General features: G+C 35.9%; 2 protein-coding genes across 3 annotated transcripts in view; one reads left to right on the plus strand and one right to left on the minus strand.

Moving 5' to 3' along the window:
- Positions 1-223: 223 nt before the first annotated feature.
- LOC134742501 (NECAP-like protein CG9132) lies at positions 224-6,539 on the plus strand. The gene is made up of 5 exons (XM_063675718.1): positions 224-459; positions 525-730; positions 810-991; positions 1,681-1,862; positions 2,865-6,539. The coding sequence occupies exons 1-5, from the start codon at positions 374-376 to the stop codon at positions 2,920-2,922; spliced, it is 714 nt and encodes a 237-aa protein (XP_063531788.1). The 5' UTR covers positions 224-373; the 3' UTR covers positions 2,923-6,539.
- A 13,388-nt stretch (positions 6,540-19,927) lies between these two features.
- Positions 19,928-23,416, minus strand: part of LOC134742447 (potassium voltage-gated channel subfamily H member 8) — a 150,618-nt gene continuing 147,129 nt past the window's right edge. For both annotated transcript variants that reach the window (XM_063675609.1, XM_063675607.1), the window contains exons 15-17: positions 21,709-21,907; positions 20,895-21,050; positions 19,928-20,710 (exon numbers count right to left, since the gene is read on the minus strand). In XM_063675609.1, coding sequence (XP_063531679.1) covers positions 20,237-20,710; positions 20,895-21,050; positions 21,709-21,907 — 829 coding nt within the window. In that variant the 3' untranslated portion in view covers positions 19,928-20,236. The remainder of the gene's footprint in view (positions 20,711-20,894; positions 21,051-21,708; positions 21,908-23,416) is intronic.

Consider the following 23,416-nt stretch of genomic DNA (forward strand, 5'->3'; position numbering starts at 1 on the left):
CTACCGCACAGCACCAAAGTCACGGTCTATAGATCTCTTTCCAGTCTAACTAAGATGATACTGCGTTGGTCACACAATCGAATCAAGTGCGATGAGCCAATTTCATGTTACCAGATTAATACAAATAAATAGTCAGTTATATTTAAATCCGTTTGCATGCGGTTAGATCTCAATGTTGCTAGCATAAATTTATATTGATCGAATCGTAGGCTGAAGAAAACGTTGCCCATTGAAAAAAAAAAAGAGAAAAACGTCACGTCAGTCAGTTCGTCAGTACTTGCATTTCTAAATATCAAAAATAAATTGTATCGAATGAAACAAATCTTTGTTTATTGTATGGAAGGTTGATTTATTCTGTCATTCGTCTCTTAAAATGGATACATACGAGAGTGTGATACTCGTAAAAAATGAAGTTTTTGTTTTTAAAATACCCCCCAAAACTACAAACAGAGGATATAGGTATGTAATTAAATTGTAAATTTGTAATTATTTGATAGTGCTAGATAAAAAGTGGGTGTTTTTAGGGCAGCAGATTGGAACCTGCAAGAGCCACAATGGACTGGACGCATGAGGCTGGTTTCGAAAGGGGAGGAATTGGTAATGAAGCTAGAAGATAAAACATCTGGCCAGCTTTTTGCTAAATGCCCTATCGATAAATATCCGGGGGTGGCTCTCGAATCTGTGACGGACAGCTCACGTTACTTTGTTGTAAAGATTCAGGATGATAATGGTATGTATGAACATTTTATAAATCATGTAATAAAATAATTTTCTTTTTTGTAAGTGTTGTAACATATTGTAATTTGTAGGTCGCAGTGCTTACATTGGACTGGGCTTTGGTGACAGGTCTGACTCGTTTGACCTCAATGTGGCCCTTCAAGACCATTTCAAATGGCTAAGAAAAGAACAGGAAGGCCCTGCTGCTCCCGCACAGCAACTAGACCTTGGTTTCAAGGATGGAGAGACAATTAAGATTAACATGAAAATTACTGTAAGAATCTTTGTTTTAACATTTTTGGTACTAGTTGTTTTTCATTTCCTGTGATATAGTCAACTGTTTGAAATTAGTAAAAAATGTACATAGCAGATATGTGTTAGGTTAGGTCCCAATTCTAATAATTTCACTTATTAGAAAAGGAGCTCCGCTTGTAATATTAATTTTTTTGTCCATATTTAACATAAAGGTAGGTTTGCCAAACAGGATATTTTATTGTTGATTTTGTAATAATAGGACTATCATTTGTTTTATAGTAGGTAATTATTTATATCCATTTGTGTGGCTTTCCAGACTTTAAAAGAACTTTAAATTTTTTTTCCTTAGCTTGCTTGCAATGAATAAATAATGTTTATTTATTTATTTATAAGACCAAATTTTTGTACCTATGTTTTTACGAATAAATGATTTATGATTATGATTTGTAGTAAGACTGAGAAAACGATTCTAAAAGTGTTCTGACTATTTGTGTTTAAGACACTGTAAGTCTTAATTAATACAAAATTTTAATATAGGAATTGTATTATTCCTGCAGTAAATACAGTTTGTAACAAATCATTGCACTAATTGTATGAGATAACTACAGTTGCCATTAAATGCATATAAATCAGAGGATGTATTAACGTGACCTGATAAATTAATGGCACTATAACACAATTATTTTTAAAAATATTTAATCTCTCCAGAAAAAAGACGGTTCAGACACGAAGCCGCGTCGCGGCGTAGGCGCCGGCTTGGGCGGCGGGCTGCTGCCGCCGCCGCCGGGAGGCTCGCGCCTGCCGCCGCCGCCCTCGCCGCAGCACGCGCCCTCGCCCGCCGTGCCCGCTGCTCCCGCCAGCTCGGAGTGGGGCGATTTCAACTCTGCTAGGTGAGGATTACAATAGGAATTACTGAAGAAGGAATATTCTTAGGTGAAGTTCCTCTTTCAGAAATTTTCACCTTTCTGCCTTTTATCTAGGCTATTTTGATCCAGTTTAGTTCCATAATGGGTCTTCAAGATGGGTATATTGCGCATGGCCAACCACTAAGGCACATAAACATTATAACAATAAAGTAATTAAGTTGGCAAAAATGTAATTTTTTGTACAAGCTTTAACACTGACTGTACTTTTCTTTCTACAGGCAACTAATACTCATTGAGACAATTCTAGCAACCCCAAACACAATTAGTTTGCGTTGTTTTATCACAGAGTTCCCATGGCCGCCTCCTGTCTCCATCATCAGATTAACTCCATGTCATCATAATTGCATTGTCATCTGATTTACATATGAATACAAAATTTCAGCTCAATCGGAAATCGGGAAGTGGGTCAAATTTAGCTTCCAAGATTACATACATACACAATATACAATCCTACATTGTATACTAACAGAGAAAGTTAAATAAAAACTTGTAAAAAACCACAGATTATATTTGTGCTAACTGGAATAATAAGGGACAGAAGTCTGTATTCTATTGTTTATTTTAGGATGTGGCATATATAATTACTGTTTTGATTTCTAAACTATTGCAGTGCCAACTGCGTTAAGATTTGCGCGTTTCTCATCATTGTTCAGCCGCAAATTCGACGGTTGAAATAGATAACGCTTGTAAAGGTTTCAAGTGCTAACATTCAACACTCCACACTTGACTTTACAGCCCAAATTGGATACTTATGTGCTAGTTACAAGCACGTTATCGCAGTCCTATTAATGATATATAAAGTAGTATGTGGCTACACATATAGGGGGGTTTTGCGACAACTAAGGTATATTTGACTTTATTACTTCCCGCAAATAAATTAAGGTGGGCTCCTGTGCTGCTCCCTACAGGTCACGTACGCTCTCTATTAGAAATGTTGATATTTTATAAGTTTTTGTTTCTTTTCAGTGCTCCAAGCCAACAGGCCACGACTCCAGCAAGCCAGCAGAACTGGGTTCAATTTTGAATTTGTACATAGAGTATTATTGTGATTTGATGTCTGTAAGTGTAGAGTGAACGTGTTCTGCACAATACTTATTAATATACTTAATAGTGTAGAATTGATATCTACCTGCCTGTAGGCTTTAATCATCATATTTTGTTTCATTAATAGCCAGATAAACTTAAAGAAGACGTTAGATGACAAATCACAATAATATATTGCAATAGTTATAGAAATACCGTTAGTAACGTATGATTTTTCTGTATATGTTGTAACTCTACCATCGATGAAGAATGTATGTTAAGTCTTCATTTTATATGTGACATTCCAAGGGTAAAGGTACTTTATGGTGGTTGACTCTTATGCTATTATTAACAATGCTCCAATACTAATGCGGTGCTATTACGCGACGTAAGCGCCGATTACTATAAGGTACTTTTACCCGCGGAAAGTCACATATTGTTTTATATGTATATGTAAGTTTTAAATATAAATTTGTTATTAATAGCTACTAAACGCATCTAAACTGGTTCTTTTGCCGAATTTATTTTAATTTATATTTTAAGTCAGTTGAGACAAAAAAGTAATGAAACAAATACAACATCCACAAAAATCGAAGTAATAATAGATAATGAAGAATATGCTATCCTTGATAAAAAAGGACCTAAATAGTCTTGTCTTGTTTTTCGGCTTAAAGCAGCGGTCTGCCGTTGTGCCGTACGAACGCGAATTTTCTCAGGATTTGCAGGTATAAGAGTTTCCTTTTCTGTGACAAATGGTTAAAAATATGCACAGAAAAATAATCATCTGCTTTAAACTCCGAAAAAAAAAATTGCTTCTCAGGAAATAAAATGCGTTTGTACGGGACAGCCCGTGGAATGCTCCTTTCGCTTGCGGCCCGCGAGCCTATCTGGCTATTTTGTATGTAATATTGACAAACGACAAACGATAAAATCACAAATATTAACAAAGTGCGGCCCACTTCAACTTCGTTGACTACTATGAGGCCTTTGGCCGCTAAAATGTTGCCGACCGCTGGCTTAAAGTATAGAAATTGTTATATAACAAAAAAATTGTTCTATATGTGTGCCCGTTACCTTATTTTAAAAATAATAAAAAAATACTTAAGTTATATTACTTTACGTTTTACTGTAAGCACCATTTGTCGTGCTTTTGGCACTCATATCATAATATTTTAATTAATTTTTCACCTCAGCAGTACGAACAAGGGTACTTTGCTACTTAAAACAGTAAGCAAAATCGCATACGCAAAATAAATAACTTTAGTTTTAACAATCTGTACTATAGTTGACAAAAAATAGTATCCGCAATTCGGACCGTATCTTACAGTCTTTGTCTTTGTTTACAAAAAAAGTTGTCTTTTTGAACAGTTTATTGATGTTCGTTATTTCCATATTATTTCACTGAAATTTCTTTCGTTTAGTTTTTGTGTGTTTATTGCGGTAATTATTGTAATTAGACTTAACTGTTAAAATACCTTAAGAAAACATGAGTGAATAAGTGATAAAGAAGGATTACATTTTTGAGGTTGTATTTTTCCTTTTAATATGTCTCACTGCTGGGGTGAAAATCTGTATGTACAACACGAGATCAAAGTTATTTACATCTCGTGCGCTTTTGAGTCCCTTACTACGCTCAAGATTCTAAATTAGATCTATTATGTCTTTCGCTTGCACGGGACTCAAAATAAGCACGAAATATCAAACTTTGCTCTCTTGTTGTATAAATAACTAATCTAATAGTGTATTCTGTATTATTTTTCGCTTTTGTGATTAAGTTTCATTCCATTAATATTTGTAATTAAAATCATTATATTTCATTATGTATATAAGCAGCTTGTTGTTAGCAGCTTGTTATTGTTGTCGACGACGCCTGACACCTATATAATGGGTTTCTGAAATTTCTGGAAAAAACTTAATACGTGTAAGTAGTTATATTTTCAACACTGATTACGTAACATGGTGTTAATATCCAAGTGTTCATGTGTAAAGTGTTCATGTATGTGTTTTTTAACTAAATGGCAGTACTAAGCCGTGAGGTCCAATAACACCGAAAAGTTCTAATATCGAATTTACAACAACTATAAATCTTTCTTGTATTAATCGAGCGTTTGACTTAATCTGAATAAAGGCTGCCAAGTTCTTTAAATAAGGGTTTATTTACTTACCGCTTGTGTCTCTCGTCGTTATCTTGGCGAGGGTCACATATATATTTTTATACAAATAATTTATTATTATTTATGTTATATCTATCATGACTCTTGTAAGAGTAAGGGTTACAATTTCTGTCTACATAATAGAACACCTTCCAGCGTTCCCTTGCGTATCTAATACGCTGAAAGAAGAATGTAAAGTCACTACGACCACAGATGATTTGTGAACAAGCACTTATATAATGAAGGACATCTAATATACAAGTTGGCCACACATTGTTATACGAATACTGACCATACCGTGAAACAACGCAAAAGCAAGATATGTTTTTGATTCAGTACCATCTATTTCCATTAAGGGGATCCCATGCCCCAATGACCTTCGATCTGAATTAGTTTTCTAACGTTTTTGGTAGCTTATCATATTAACAGCAACGGCTTTAAGCAATATAGTATCCCATATTTACTTCAAAGATCATTGTCTACGAGATATTTGGCATTCAAGTTGAACAATTGTAGGCCAAAAGACTGGTTTTCTGGCCATTACTTTTGTGTTAATTTATAGTTTAAAATTAAAACCTCTAACCAGTTTTTAGAGACGTCAAAGACGAACCTAAATATGTAGATTTCGTATATCTTTCACAGCAATCGAGATACGAAAAAAGTGTTTTTTAAACTATGTTTAAAAAAATCATAAAAAAATAAGTATTCATTTCTTTCAAAATCCGGTAGACAAAAATTGAGATGAATGATTGAAGATTGAAGAATCGATAGCCTTTTGTCTTATCTTCTATGTGTAGTGCAAAAGTAGGAGATACGATTCAAAACATGTCGAAAATCGATGAAAACCTTGGGTAGCAAGTTCAAGATTTCTTGTTGTCGACCGGAGTCTACATTAATTATAGTAATTTGAAAGCAATCGCATTATTAGCAATAATAAGTTACAATAATATCTTATCACTTGCTATAGCCGGTCAAACAAGTTTGTCAGTAAAAAAGGCGCTAAATTCAAATTTTCTATGGCACGATAACCCTTCGCTCCTACATTTTTCAAATTTGCCGCTCTTTTCTACTGACGGAAATTGCTTGACAGTGTATAACATCACGACAACCGACAACGATATTTAATGTAGGCGTAATGTCGACTTAATAATTATCTTATAGTATAGGTAGATACGTTTAAAGATTGAATATTTTTATCTTGGAAATAGTTATATTAGACTATTTAGGCTCTACTTTGTTATCGTATGTTGTTAAAATTGCATATTGTAGGTGGTTTCAGTGTAAATAGGTACAATTATGATATACATAAATAAACAGAGGTACCTATTTTACCTATTCTAAACTTATACTGTAATATATGCATACAGATTAGATGAAATGCAATAATCACATTATTTTCGCTATGTGTATGGTAATAGATCTGTATTCAGAGATGTACAAATATAATAAACGAGAATTACCACGACGTTGCATTTTCATATTCTCGCACACCTGTACCTATCGAAGACGATTAATAAAAACTACTGATGTGCCGTAGGAAAGTTTTCAAAATTGCAAAATTTCTACATGGAAAAAATTGGGAACCTCAAATTTTTGACCGAGCGAAAGCAAAAGTCTCCGTTTCAGCTTAGGCAGAGATTCTTTCGTATGCCCGGATGTACTCCTCTACAGGTCACATTTATTAACCGATTCGAAATTTGGTGAGCAGGTTCGATAATTATATAAAAATTTTCTGTCGACGCAATTTTTGTAAATTTTTCAAAATGGCGAAGCCACTAGTTGTATGGAAATCTTCCACTTTAAAAAATAATGTTTTCTGTGTTCAGTGAAATTCTGAAATTTTCCAACTTTTTGGAAACTTTCCGCGACTAATAAAAATAATAAAAATATAATAAAAATTGATAAATAATATCCATAAAAAGTTAAGTGTTATAAACGCCTCAATACTTAATGCACACGCGTTTCATACGACGTTTTTCAACACACTTGCGAGGAAGAAAGAAACTTTCATATTAATGAAATTTTAATTGTTAAAACAGTAAAAGTCTAAAAATCTGTCATACTGCCGGCCACCCCTTGCCCTGGCCGCGGGCGGGCCGGTCGGGCCGCGGCAGGCGGTCGGGGGCCGCCGGTGCCCGCCAGTCCGACCAATTAAAGAAGGCTCCGTTTCAATGTATATATACCAAAGAGGATATAATAAGATAGAGTGGTACTGTCATAGTAAATTTTGTAACCACTGTCACTGCCATCTATCGACATACTTTAAAACCAAAAATTAAGATTTATAAAAATAGGTTAAAATGTAATTAAATATGGATAAATGATTTTTTTATTTGCATTAATTATTTTTATATGATTTTGACCCATGTTCTTTGACTGATATGCGTTAAAATTATAAATAACAAACGAAACCGTCAACGCCCTCTATACGAGAGTAGGCCAAAACTAGTGGCGCCATCTGATCGAAAATCAAGTTTTCGTGATTTTCGAGGCACGTTTTTTCCTTAGACTGTATCCATCTATTGCGGAGTTATATCCATCTTTGATAGCAGGGCCTCTTTAATCCGTACCCACGCTAATACGAACGCCTCTATAATCCGAACGACCCCCCTCTCCACCCGCGCAACCGCAGTTGCAAAAATTCCACATGCTAAAGCTGTGTCATACTTCGTTTAGAATGGGCAGATGAAGTCGATATTTCTATTTCGGAAAAAAATGCTGTTACGTACATTAAGGGATAAAGCGTTTTCAATGTCGCTAAAAACTTCTCGTCAAAGCACCATAACGGAATTCTGTATACTATTAGCAATCAGTTACCTTCTTAACTCAGTCGGATAATGTAATAAAAAAGCACGAGTGTTATAATATTATACTAAAAAAGCACGTGTGTGTGTATAGGATTATGAGCCAAAAATCGGTGGAATAAAAACGTCGTTTTGACTTTTGAGCAAGTGTGTTAAAAAAAATTTAAATCTCCACAACGGATACATGTAAATAGTAGGCTGACAACCTCAAGAGAAAACACCACGTCTTGTGTTGTAGACAACCCGCCGTATTAGGGTCCATCGTGTTTTCTAGTGAATTTGAGTCGGACCATGCTAAGTGCTACGTCAACTTTGGAGCTTATAGATATGATATAACTGCAAAGTTTGTCAAAAGTTAGCGTGGTCAGAAACTGGAAGTAAGGGATAACATTGTTTATTATTCGCATAAAACTAAGCTAAAATGCGAACAAAATACTCATTTTCAGGATGTTAGGAGGAGGAATCAGGAAATTTCTTTAAGGTAATATATATATTAATACCTGGCAAACCTACTCGTAACTTCATCGTGATATAACGGGTGGGGAATGTAAACCACCCTAATTTGTTTAATGATTCTGTAATATAGTAAAATTGTAATTTCAATATCGTCAAAATTCAGTTTTATCGTCTTAAAAGTTGGTTTTTGCTAAATTTAATTTTGTTATGATATCAATAGTAAGACAATAATTTTTTTATGTTGTATTCAAAGTGGAACTAAATTAAGTTAAGGTTGTTTGTTGTCAGCAGGTTGATAGTTTCAAATATTTAGGTAGCTTAATTACCAGGGACTCCAGGTGCACACCAGACATCGTTTCAAGGATTGCTATCGCAAAAAAAGCTTTCAACCAGAAGAAACAATTATTGAAATCCCGTTTATCATGTAGAAGCAAGAAGCTACTGATTAAGGTGTACATCTGGAGTATAGCCCTTTATGGAAGTGAAACGTGGACAATGACCCTAAGAGATAGAAAGAGAATGGAAGCATTTGAAATGTGCTGCTGGAGGCGAATGGAAGGCATTAGTTGGAGAGACAGGATAACGAATGAGGAGGTGCTAAGAAGAGTGAGTGAAAGAAGAACTATTCTGAACACTATTGCAAATAGACGCGGGAAAATGATTGGACACTTAATACGACACGACTACTTCTTTAAAACTATCCTGGAGGGGCGGATAGGAAGGAAGCGGGGTAGAGGAAAACCCAGACGCAGCTTTTTAGATCAAGTGAAAGAAAAAGTAGGGGTCGTGTCGTATCAAAAAGGCAAAGAGCTGGCGCGGGATAGGGAAAGCTGGAAGATACTCCACCGACAAGAGAATAACTCTTAAGTTAATGATGATGATGTTTGTTAACCATAGGTTGTCCAGGAGAGATCGCTACTTAGCGATAAGACCATTTGTTTTTAAATTCGAATGGTTCTGCTTAGTACCCCTTTGTACCATTAAGTTTAGGTTTCAGTTGGTACCTAAGGAAAGGAAAGGAAAGATTGAACATGTATACCTATTAGGATCATTCATGTGTCCGTCCATCTGTCACAACCAATATGCTTCAAAATACTGGACCGATTGAGTTGAAATTTGGTAGGTACATATATGTAAGCCTATGACACAAATACGTATTATCCGCTATTAAATATAATTAAATTAAACTTGACATTCAACATTCTATCGTTTATATTTTTGCTTGTTACAGAACCCACTTCGTATACTCGTACCTACCTACCTACAATAAAAACGCTCTAATTTCCGGACCCGGAAATTATTAAAGTAATGCGCCGTCTACAGCACGCACGACACAGTTGCGTATCGTACGCAGCAGCGTACGATACAGTTACGTTACGACTGAGGCTTTACTCGTATTCCCGGATTCGGTGAGTCGGCAGGAACAATTGGCTGAATTCGTTTTTATTTTACCCGGGCAATTGTTCCCGGTCTCATTCAACTTTGACAATAAAACATACAGTGAAATATGTATCCACTCCTTCGTGTTGTTGGCCTGTCAAGTGGTTCATTCAACCAATCAAACAATCATTATAGGTGTATAGTGTATACGGAAACGGAAATTGTGATAGGTACCATCTTGATGCCAATATTCAATGCGTCGTGCGCGTATAAGCATATAACGTAAATGCTCACCAAGGAGATATTTATAATTATCTAAATCATATTGATTTCATATTGTACGTTTCTGAATAAGCCTTTTTTGAGTGGGTGCGTAAATTCGAGAGGTCTTTTTGCCGCTCATAAAAGAAAACGTACTTTAGCTTTTATTGTGAGTTTATGCGACTACTAGCGGGATCACGATTATATTCGGATCCCAAATACACCATACAACACAGTATGGGTAAGTGCCTACGTGCGAGTGTCGAATTTGCCAGTCTGTCAATTTATGATCATGGTTTATATAGCCATTGACAATTTAGAAGACAAAGAAAATTACTGATACCTATCAGAAACAAGTAGGTACATACCTATATACCCGAATAGTAAAGACTACTAGTCTCCACACAAAGTTGCGTTTTTGACGTTATGGTAAATCGTGATTTACCATGATGATGATATGTTTATCGTTGTATATCATCGATAGATGTGTTAAAAGTTGCATTGATCTACGCCTATATAAAAAACCGGCCAAGTGCGAGTCGGACTCGCGTTCCAAGGGTTCCGTACATTACACAATTTAAACAATGTATTTTTTATGTGAAACGTGAGTGAAATGTCTTTAAAAAACCCGTAGGGTTCGGATCAAGTCCGACTCACGCTTGACTGCAATTTCTAATAGGTTTTCCTGTAATCTATGGGTAAAGATCTATTTTGTGTATTTTGTTCATAATTTTAGACCCAGTAGTTTCGGAGATAAAGGGGGGAATAGTCATTTTTTGCCTATTTTCTTAAATAACTTCTAAATTGTTTATCCTAAAATTATAAAAAAAATATATTTGAGATTCTCATAATGAGCTCTTTCATTTGATATATAACACGATATAGTTTGAAAAACTTTATTTTTTAATTTTCTCATTTACCCCCTATGTTAGCATGAAAAGTAGCCCCCATGTTTAAAATTCATTTGTTTACGTTACATGTCCGTCTTTGGGTCACAAACTTACATATGTATACCAAATTTCAACTTAATTGGTCCAGTAGTTTCGGAGAAAATAGGCTGTGACAGACGGACAGACAGATAGACAGACAGACGCATGAGTGATCCGCTCCTAGTAGGTTCCGTTTTTTCCTTTTGAGGTACGGAACCCTAAAAACCGGACAAGTGCGAGGGTTCCGTACTTTTTAGTATTTGTTGTTATAGCGGCAATAGAAATACATCATCTGTGAAAATGTCAACCGTCTAGCTATTACGGTTCATGAGATACAACCTGGTGATAGACAGACAGACGGACAGACGGGTAGACGGACAGACGGACAGACAAGACAGACGGACAGTGGAGTCTTAGTAATACGGAACCCTAAAAAAGTGTGAGGCAATAGGTAAATGCATTTCATCGATCGATTGAATAATTATACTTATTCAATCGATTTCTTATGTCTTGGTCTGACTTAAGTAGAGTCAGACCAACAAGCTAACTCTGCAGCGATTTTGATAGCACACTGTGCAAGTGTTAATTTAAACGTCAAACTTTTATGAAATCATGTCGTTTAAATAAACACTTGCACAGTCAGTTTTATTTATAAATTACTTAGGAATTGCTTTTTTTATTTATTTAATTACGTGTAATTAAATGAAATAAAAATCTAGGTCCAGGTAAAAAGTAGTTCAAGTATCAATTAGGTCAGTTACAAAAGTGGGGGTGTATCCTGCTGCTGGTTATTGCCTACTTATTATTGCTCCAAATGACAATTTCACTAAAAAAAACCATTTGCACTACACAGTACACACACATTTGTTACAAAAGTGGGGGTGTATCCTGCTGCTGGTTATTGCCTACTTATTATTGCTCCAAATGACAATTTCACTAAAAAAAACCATTTGCACTACACAGTACACACACATTTGTTACAAAAGTGGGGGTGTATCCTGCTGCTGGTTACTGCCATATAGGTACTTATTATTGCACCAAATGACAATTTCACTAAAAAATCCATTTGCACTTTTGTTTTTCTGCACTGACTAACTCTTGTATTAATGTAATCTCTTCCTCGATCTTTAAGTACCTATGTTAAACGGCCGCATATTACTGTAATCCGTTTCACCATAAATCGCCCGAGTGAAGTGACCCCTATTCCTCTCGATCTATTTATTACTTCCGGGCGAAGGTCCCGCGAAAAGTCCTGACCGGCGATAAGGAAAGCTGGAAAAAATCTATCACTGTGTGTTACGTTGTACGTGAAACTTTAGTGATGTGAGTTAATGAGTTGCCTATGGGCATCTATGGGGCGTATGGGGCTTATAAAATATCACAGCGATACGATACCGATCTGTCAACGTCTAAAGTGTCATTTCTTCAACCAAAAATTTCAGCATTGTTCGAATACGGCCGTTCCTGAGAAACATTCAGGCGGCAATATATGCGGTAAAGCTTAGTACGCTACGCTTACGTGGCTGATAAACAGAAAAAAATACTAAAACCGGCCAAGTGCGAGCCGGACTCGCGCAACGAGGGTTCCGTACTTTTTAGTATTTGTTGTTATAGCGGCAACAGAAATACATCATCTGTGAAAATTTGAGGACAGTGAGTCGGACTCAATTACTTAGTTTTTGATCCGACCCCTACGGGTTTTTTAAAGACATTCACTCACATATTAAAGTTATTTTCACGGGTCACTCACTCACGTTTCGCATAAAAAAATACATTGTGAAAAATTGTGTAATGTACGGAACCCTTGGAACGTGAGTCCGACTTGCACTTGGCCGGATTTTTTGAATTATAAATGAGTGTTAGCTATTAATTCCTGATCGTGTTAGTGCTAAATCCGGTTGCTCCATTAATTTTTATTTCAAGAAGATTGGAAGCAAATTTGGTAAGCTAGCATAATCGGTATTAATAATAGATGCCTCTTGGTCCCGCTCGGAAACCTAATTAAAATAATTACCTATGTTAATAAGTTATTTCGGTTGTATATTGGCCCCGTATAGTAGTTGATTCTAAACTGCCAGCAAAGCGTACAAGAGAGCTTCACATTTAAAATTCCACAAGTACCTAAATAGGTCAAGCAACAGGAAGGTACTCGTACACTACCGCTCAAAAGTATTTAGGCACCCGCAATTTTCACCATACTATCGTATGCAAAAATTATTTTCAAAATCATACTGTTCGATCGCAGGCAAATGACTGTCTCTCTTACATGTTGGTAACATGTTGATAGTCACGCGTCACGCCTCATGATTAATTCCTTTGTTTTTGTGTAAAAGTGTAATATCGATAGCTTATTATAATATGCCTACTTAAATAATAAACTATCTTTATCTTACAGTAAACTAATGTGGTAGTGCGCAGTTAATGGAGAATTGATCTTGAAACACGTTTAACCACCATTTTGGAGTCAACGGCCGGTAGTCCACGTGCTTCTTGTTTCTTGTAAAGTCCAGCTATCGTTTTACAAGAGCTATTAAAATCACCGTACACTGTCTTGTACTAACCGTATAAAATTAGTCGTTTGACACTGGCGAAAGAATCCCACTGGACTGAAGCCATTTAATTTAAAAATAATGCATGACTGAATACTGAGTAAATCCAGGATTGCACTTTTTTTAATCATTAACGAACGTACCTAAAAACAACTGTTAGTCGAAAGCAAACTATGAACGGACCCGGGTATGTCCATGGACTCGGGTATGTCCTTAAACTACGTCCAAAAGAGAGGTATGGGCACTGTGAATGACATCTCGCTTTGTGTGGTAGGGCACAGGACAGCGGATGTCATTCCAGATCTAGAGCAGAGCCCAACTGGGGAGGTACCTCCACCTTACAGAAAACCGCAGCCAAATAACACTAGACCCTACTAATAGTGTTGTGTTCCTGCCGGTGAGTAAGGTTGCCAGAGCTCGAGGGAGAGGAGTGTTAGGGTCGGCAACGCGCATGTAACTCCTCTGGAGTTGCAGGCGTACATAGGCTACGGAGACTGCTTAACATCAGGCGGGCCGTATGCTTGTTTGCCACCAACGTAGTATATAAAAAAAACTTCTTAAACTAAAGAGAAAATCGACTACTTTAGTGCAACACTTTCAAACTGAAGATAATAAGAAACGTCGTAATTTTCTTGGCTTAGTAAGAAAGGTGAAGTCGCGTTTTCAACCAGACTCCTAGTAATTTTCCGCGATTTATCTTTGCGACTTTAAACCATTATTATTAACGTCCTTTAGAACAGACACCATAAACGTTTGCTATCGCAATTCTGGATAATGAAAGTACCGGGTACTGTGGGAATATATACTTTCGTAGGTACCGACTTAGGTATTTACCTGCCTAAATAAATAAAATACATATGATTAAAGTTTGTGTAAATAACATTCATTCACACAAACTTTAAATATGATTATAATAAGTAGAACTAAGAAGGAAATAAGTACATACATACTAATTTACTAATTTAAGTAAGTAAGATAAACCTACTCTACCTACTGAGAAATTTAATTCCACGTAAAATTTTATTCCTGTAAAATTAAATCTAAATGTTAGCAACACCTAGTCCGGGCGTGTGCACCGGATGGGAAGTAAATGCTATTTGCTTGAACCTTGTAGTCCTAATCAAATACCACCAAAATGGATTATGTTTCGTAGGAAATTAAGTTAATTTTGGAAAATATTGCTGAAGTGAGATAGTAAGTGTTTAGTGAACCTCCCATGTTGCATCGAGAGTCTGCCTTATTTCCAGCCAACCCAGAAAGTCGTCCACTGGAATGAGGTCTCCTGCAAGGATCTTTACATCGGCCGGCCGTCATATAACTGCGATCGGTCGACTTTATTGTGGGGAGGGGGCTTCTCCTGCTGCGTTCCCCGGTCAGAAGTCACCACTCAAGAACCTTTGTGCCATCGATTCTATAAACAATGTTCCGCCCACTAAATAATGTCGAAACCTTTTTAAGGGTCCATAGTCAACAAGGAAGCCTTATAGTTTCACCAGCTGTCTATATCTACAAACAATATAGTTATGTTATTTACGGTAATATGTAAAAAAAACTGCAAAATTGCATGGACACATTATGAATGGAATTCATTCATAAAGTGGCATTTTGTTTATAACAATTTGCCCTATATATTGTACCATACTAATAAGCGAAGTCGATATAATTCAGAATAATACCAACAACGATAGTTTTACGTTTTACATAATATATGCAACGCTCACGATTAATATGCTAGTCTGTGCGTTCGCTTTTAGTCCTGAAAACAGCTGAAATGGAAAACAGGTTGTTGTGTTTTGTGTCGCTAGTCGTATTACAGGTATATAACGATGATTTGACGTACTCGTATACTCGTATATTTAGGTTTACCTACGAATAGTAATAGTTGCAGGCACCAATGAGCTGGGAAGATCGTACACTTGGTTGCGATTTTTGGTAGAATAAAAAAAAACAAAAACAAGTTAACATCAATTCGTCTTTATTAAATTTTCAATAACTAATACTTTGTACTACAAGATATAGATACATCGTAACATTAGCTATGTACAAAATGTTTACGCGCGTAGATCATATGCATAGTAAAATATTATTCAAGGTCTTATTAAAAAATAATAGTAACAAGTAAGTACACACATAAATTAAAATTTAGGCACTGCACTTGTTTCCTCGTCATATCACATTCACAGGCTCTATACAACGAACTCTCGATTATTACTCAATTATTCTAGTAAGCGTTTCCTTTCTTATAACAATAATTAGGTATTAAATATAGATTTGGGTCGGTAAGAGCTCAGTCACGTATGACAATACCCATCTGTGTTGATATTGTTCAATTATGTAACTTAAATGTATGTAAGGTATAACTTTTAATTATTTTTTAATTAAAAACGTTACAGCACGGAAATATTTAATGTTTTATTTGAGTTTTGTTTCAGGTTGACTTCGTACGACTTTTGCAGTGCTAGGTAGTCAGTTTTTTTCCCATATACTGTAGTGGCGTACAAGGAAACGTCATGAAGGCAGCAGTCCTAACCCTGACGTCAAGAAATCGCATAGCAATGAGCGAATGTTTTCTTTGCGGCAGTGTGTTGATTTCACCTCGGCTAGTGTGAATTGCCGCCGGTCGGACAACTGCACAACATCTCGGTCGTCGTATCGGTTCGATGTGGAGGACTGACATTACAAGCTATATAGACAAATAAATTTCTCCATTTTTATTGTAGTGCACGGCCGTGCGTAGGTAAATGTTAAATCATACATAGGTAGTAGGGTAGACTGGGGACAATTAAAACAATTTATGTTTGATGGCCTGTAACTATTGCATTTCTACAGTTAGAAAGGTATGCGCCTAATCGCCTATATTATAAACCTTATTTATTTAGTTCTTAAATAAAATTTGTTTGAATGTCCTACCAACCGCCCATGGTTATGTAATGATAGGGAATCAAAGAAAATGTGGGGGAGTGGTTCAATTGACCCCATAATAGTAGATATGCTTTTTTCGTAACATCGTCAATGGAGCACAATATTTATTTTTGCCAAGCGTAAATATACACGTAACACGTAGAAAAAACAACAGACGACGAATCGGCAATGGACAAAGTGTAAAAGGGCGAATAATTTCATGGAATCGACTGGAATTTATTGTAGTGTACAAGCACTCTAGCGGATTTGTTACATATTAAAATCAAATGTCCGAGGCGGGCGAGCAGATTGGTTAATTTTATTACGTTGCACGTGTCCAGGTGCATTAATTTTCGATTCGCATTCGATGTATTCTGTACAAAGTTTTTGCCTTTTCAGTTGAGATCGGACAACACACAACAGCAAATAAAGTTTTATAGCTCATGTAGGCACATACTGTTTTATTTTAGCGCATATTTAAAGGAAAATTTGAGACTATTTTGAGTTGTACAGGAATCCATGCGTAATAAATGCTTTTTTAGGGTTCCGTACCCAAAGGGTAAAAACGGGACCCTATTACTAAGACTCCGCTGTCCGTCTGTCCGTCTGTCACCAGGCTGTATCTCATGAACCGTGATAGCTAGACAGTTGAAATTTTCACAGATGATGTATTTCTGTTGCCGCTATAACAACAAATACTAAAAACAGAATAATATAAATATTTAAATGGGGCTCCCATACAACAAACGTGATTTTTTTTGCTGTTTTTTTTTCGTAATGGTACGGAACCCTTCGTGCGCGAGTCCGACTCGCACTTGGCCGGTTTTTTTTTAATGGTATGTTACAGCAAACCGAGACATGAGCATCAAGCCACAATATCATTTGATCTTAAATACAAATTTGCATGTTTATGGCCTTTATGGGTGATTAACCTGAGGCAACAGTGTAAGTGCTTGCTTAGAAACTAGACTTAGTCATGTCACCATTTTGCCTATACAAAGGCTACGTGAACGGTTTTTCAGGGGCGTCAGACATCAGACGTAAATCCACATAGCTTCATAACTGGTCTAATGTTTTAATTAAATATCCTTTGGGAAACAAAACATTTAATGATTTTTAATTTTAACAAGCAATTTTCTTACTCCATTATCCTTTTATTTACCTTATAATATTCTATAACTTTGACCTTTGACGCAGACCGAAGGTGTGTTGTCCTAATAATTTGGTGGAGTAATTTGTCTTTTACCCTTACAGCTTTATGTATATTAGAAACTTTTAAGTTTGTACGGAAGCATGACATATACTATTTAACAAATATAAAACCCCCAATTACGAAATGCATATCTTACGTCCTCGAAATAGAATGCTTGCAGCTAATACTACTAGTTAGACTTCAAATGTCAAATAAAGCTCCCCATGCGATGGTAATAAAAAACTATAAAAAAACTTCCCAGAAGTATCTCAGGTCAAGTAAAATATACTACCTTTGTTAATAAGCTTAAACTGTTCCTTATAAACTTGTGCCCATATACACTGCAGGAGTTCTTAGAAACTGAACCCTAATTAAATGTAACAGTGTGTGTGAAAAATGCCTGAGATAACTAAGCACGATGTCTATTTTTATTTAATGTTATTAGAAATGTCTTGAAAATTACATGCTATATTTTAAGTTGTATATAATGTATATTCCTAGATGTAACATTGCTACACCCTAGTGGGGTCCATGTATGTACTGTTAAATTATAATTAAATGAACATCCTGTAAACACCATGGTTGCAAGAAATAAATGAAATTAAATGAAGTAAATCCTAGAATGATTTTGCGCGAAATTGAACAGTTGGTTTGTTTTGATACAATTTGGAAACACGATTCAACTACTCCGAGCTGATATTATGCAGTGTCTCTTCTGTTAAGTTTAATACTATTAGGTGCTTGTGGAGGAAAGTGAAAATTGAAGTGACAAACTGTACCTACAACTAATAACGTTTTTATTGATGAAATGAAAAGTTTGTAAATATCATAAAATCTATATACATATAGACTGTAGATCGAAATGTCCTCTCTCAGTCCTCTCTAAAGCTTTATTGGTTCGATGAACTGAAACTGAGGACTAATGATTAACAAATTTCGATTCTTATAATGACAAAGCAAACTTTTATATCTAATCTACGGGCTGATCTCGTTAGTAGACGCCCTGTATAGTAAAAGCGCGCGGAATGGCGGGCTACGCCTGACCTAGAGTTAACGGCGCCGCAGGGCGCTATGAATGAGCGCTAGATAAAGAGTTTGCTTTCTCAATATAAGAATCAAAATTTGTTAATCATTAGTCCTCAGTTTCAGTTCATCGAACTAAGGCTTTAGAGAGTAAGGACTGAGCACATTTCGATCTACAGTCTATAGATTATATAAACTTTTCATTTCATCAATAAAAACGTTGTCAAGTTGTAGGTAGAGTTTGTCCATTCAAAAGGACTTTTCAATTTTCACTTATTCTCCACGATCACTTAGCTCATTTCATTAGTTCACTACTGATTATGAAAGGTTTTTTGTAATGCTTGATTTTTTCATTTAATGATTATAATACCTATAACTGATAAAGTTTTCCTTTTAACATTGGCACGTTGTTTAATTGCATATGTTCCTTATTTGGCAAATCTCGCATAAAATACACTTTAAAGTACAATTTCGACTTTTTAATAAAAATATCAATATATACATTTACAGGAAGACCACATAGAAAATACTATTTATATACGTCCAGTTATTGAAATAGTAGTTTTGAAATATAGAGATCATCATTCAAAAACGTGTAATTAAGTATATAATCTACAGTCGTACACCTAAATACCTCGACGCGAAGACAGTTGTGGTAATAGGTACGTATCTACAAATTATGTATTGTCTAGATAATATTATAGGTACGCGCGAAGCGGTACCTACGGGTTCATATGTATACAACAATTTAGCTTTAGATATGCTTTTTCTTGCTTTGATCAAAATACATTATAGTAATACAGGGTCCCTAGTTATAAAATGTATATTTAACTTTATTTGATTGCATTATAACTTAACTTAAAAATAAACAGTAGGGACTCTTAGAATACGAGTCGGTAATACCATGTAATACTGTCATAAACTCAACATACCTCTCTCGTTATCTTTTAAATCTAATAAGTACAAGTGACTAGAGATTTTTTAAATATAACTCGCATTCTGTAAGTTAAACCAAAGATATATGTAACTCCGTATAAGATAAGTAAAGTCTAAGGAAAAAACGTGCCTCGGAATATCAAGAAAAAGTTATAGTCGAATAGATGGCGCCACACCTTTGGCCTATACTCGGCTAAATGGCGTTGACGACAGCATTTGATATTTAACAATTTTAACACACATCAGTGAAAAAATAGGTCAGTCATATGGCGTTCTATATGTAATTTTTTTGATATTTAGTATACATTTTCATTTTTAGTTTTAATCGTGTGTAGATGGCAATTGGCAGTAGATTAACTGTGACTACAAAATTTACTATGACTTATTCTCTTTGGTTAAACAATCATGATACTTCTTAATGATATGTACAAAATCGTATTGTAAACATGAACGAGGTTCCATCAGTATTTAGACTTTGTTGAACAAAGACATAATTGGGCTTAAAATTAAACTGATATAAATAAGTAATGTAGTTATCTTCTACATCTAATAGTCTCTTCGAGGCCTAACTACATTAATTGTAAGTATGGAAACATCATCACATTGACCCAAGGTTTATTTAATCGCGATTGATTAAATATATTTGGTAAATAATTTACATCAAAGTTCTAAAGACTAATGAGCACAATATTAAACACGACATCGCGGAAATGGAATTGTCTTCAGTAAACTTAACTGTTAATATTAAACTTAAGGCTGCGAGTGCTGGGCAAGGAGGACGCGGTCGAGAGCAGCCGCTCCGTCTCGTCGCTCAGGTCACTAGCAGAATATCTATTCCTTTTCATATTAGTTATTTTTGCGTTTTGTCGCTCCAGTTTTTTCACTTCAGGCTGTATATCAATGTCGTTGACGCTTTCGCTGAGGCTTCTGTTGAGTTCGAACTTTTCGCTTGCTGTACTTGAGGGGGTTTGGCTGCCGTTCTCTGATTCTACGATTTGTTCCAGCGTGCTGGGTCTGCGACTCCGCGGGTCATAGTAGTCGACCGCGGAAGGTGCCGGTGCTAGTGTCGTCACCGGCTCGAGGCCAAGCAAGAGCATCACCGTGGCAGGGTGCTCAAGAATGTATTGTGTGATGGAATGAAGGAAGGGTTCCGTCTGCGTGTGTCGATGTACTTTCAGACGGTCAGGTGTGCTCGGCCGTTCTTGCTGTGGAAAGTAATTCTATTATGAGTTTCCATACCTCAACGAATATTTTCCCAGGCTTCAAAAACAAAATAAAAATTAAATATTGAAACAAACTCTTATATGGTATTTTGCACCACATATGTACACCAATTATCATAGTCCTTAATTTAGTTTTGGTTTTATTAAAATTATGTGCTATATTTACCTGATCCCAACAGAAGACGTCAGGAGGATGGCTACAGCTGCGCGCGAGTTGATTGGGAGGAGTGTTCCACTGCAGGTTAGGATTCGAATGGGCCGAGTGCCAGCCGGCCGGAGGCGCTGCCGTCATTTCCTGCAATGCTTGTATTGCATTCCGTACCTGTTCCATATCATAAGTTAAAATGGGCAATGAATTGAATAAACTTAAAGCGACTTTTACGGCCATTAATAATATTGCTAATTGCCCAAGTTTACAAATGCCCCTAATATTTAAAGAATGGTAAACATTAATGAATAATAATAAAACCTGGTTAGATTTGTTAGTGTTCGTGAAATCTATTTTGTGAAATACTATGTATGAATCTGATTACAGTGTACCTACCTAACTATAACCTTTTTAAACCCGAAAGTTAAATTATGAGGCAATGCCAAAAGTATGGATAAAAATCTCCACCTTGTTACATTAATATAAGACAAAAACGTATACCTGCAATAATATCTTGCACAATGAAGCGCGCAAAAATATCTGACACAATGTTATTTGTAGAGCCATAGAGCGTGGCATGTATTTCTGTGCGCTTAACGAAGCTTACAACGGTAGAAGATAGACAGTGAATGTGATTGACAGTAATGATAGATTGAAGCCGTGGTCCATCGTGCAAAACATTTACATTCACTGATAAAATATGACGAAAACAAAGCGATTTGCTTATGTTATCAAATGATACCCTTATCTAATACCGATTCCTTGTCTCGTCGCTTATGATAAAATAAGTCAACATAAAGTTAATGGCGTGTGACATCATTGTTTGAATTACCTCCATGCTAAGCGCGGCGACGTCATGATGCAAGCTCGATACCTGCGTGTCGAGTCTGTCTACAGAAGACCGCGTGTTGTACACTTCTAAATTTAATCCCTCCAATGAATCGGCTTTCGTAATTTTAGGCGTTGCAACAGAACGCTGTCTTTCTATTCTCTCCCGTAATTCCCTGTGCGTTAATCGCTGTCCGTCTGGTCTGGAATATGTAAAAATAATTAATGTGAAAACTAACCCAAGAAAATAAAATAAAAACCAGCCAACTGCGAGTCGGACTCGCGTTCCAAGGGTTCCGTACATTACACAATTTTTAACAATGTGTATTTTCTTAAGTGAAACGTGAGTTACGTGAGTGTAATGTCTTTAAAAACCCGTAGGGGTCGGATCAAAACTAAGTAATTAAGTCCGACTCATGCTTGACTGCAGATTTCTAAAAGGTTTTCCTGTCACTTATTGGTAAAGAGCTATTTTGTGTATTTTTTTCAAAATTTTTGATCCTGGACCCCGGTTCCGGAGATTTCGGGGGAATGGTTTATTTTTGCTATTTTCTTAAATAACTTCTAAACTATTTATTTTAAAATCACAAAAAAAAATATATTTGAGATTCTCAAAATGAGCTCTTTCATTTGATATGTAACACGATATAGTTTGAAAAACTTCATTTTTTAATTTTCTCATTTACCCACTAAAAGTGGCCCCCATGTTTAAAATTCATTTGTTTACGTTACATGTCCGTCTTCGGGTCACAACTAACATATGTGTACCAAATTTCAACTTAATTGGTCTAGTAGCTTTGGAGAAAATAGGCTGTGACAGACGGACAGACAGACAGACGTACGAGTGATCCTACTTATAAGGGTTCCGTTTTTCCTTTTGAGGTACGGAACCCTAAAAATTTGCGGAAATAATTCGTGTAGTTTTGGAAATTGGTATAGTTATACCTTGTGGTGTAAACATATTAACATACTGCAAGTCCATATTTTTTTCATATTTTTGCTTATATCTCGAATATCTATACGAGTAGCATTATAATTACTTCGGACAAAAGTTTTAACATAAAATTTCCTACAAATTTGGTTGTTTATTTTTACTTTACGATCAATACTTTAGGAGCTACAGGCTTTAAAGTTAACAAAGAGGTTAAAAATAGACGATTTAAGAAAACGTCGTGTTTTCGTAATTACCCATCATAAATCCCATTTTTAGTTTAGACTAAGCAAGCTTAGCGACCTGCTGATGAAACATAAAAAACACGCCAAGAGCATGTCGGGCCATGCTCAGTGTAGGGTTCCGTAGTTACCCTTCCGTCAAAATAGACTATTTGCAAAAACTCAAATACGGCTAGACCGATCAGGTTCGCTATATTTTTCCTTAAAAGTCTTTACTAAGCTATAATTTCACGATTTTTTTCACATTTTTGGGACCCATGGTTTAAAAGTTAGGGGGACTAGAGGGGAAAACAAAACTTTTTTTTTCAGATCCGAAAATATTAAGTTGATCAAACAATGGTTCTTGAAGACCCTTATTCGTTTTAAAATACCTATCCAACGACACCCCACGCCATAGGGTTGAAGCAAAAGAAAATTTATCTCCACTTTTCATGTAGGGGAGCCACCCTAAAAAAAAAAATTCTAGTTTTTATTTTACGACTTTGTCAGCGTAACTGATTTATATATTGGTGTCAAACTTCAGCTTTCTAGCCATGTCC

Source organism: Cydia strobilella, chromosome 6 (genome assembly GCF_947568885.1).
Source record: "Cydia strobilella chromosome 6, ilCydStro3.1, whole genome shotgun sequence".
In the NCBI taxonomy this organism is placed as follows: Eukaryota; Metazoa; Arthropoda; class Insecta; order Lepidoptera; family Tortricidae; genus Cydia; species Cydia strobilella.

Excerpts from the sequence above, each read along its gene's own strand:
- LOC134742501 (XM_063675718.1), top strand. The coding sequence starts at position 374 with ATGGATACATACGAGAGTGTGATACTCGTAAAAAATGAAGTTTTTGTT. Across the intron at positions 460-524 it reads ACTACAAACAGAGGATATAG|GGCAGCAGATTGGAACCTGC; the intron begins GTATGTAATTAA and ends GGGTGTTTTTAG. Across the intron at positions 992-1,680 it reads AGATTAACATGAAAATTACT|AAAAAAGACGGTTCAGACAC; the intron begins GTAAGAATCTTT and ends TAATCTCTCCAG.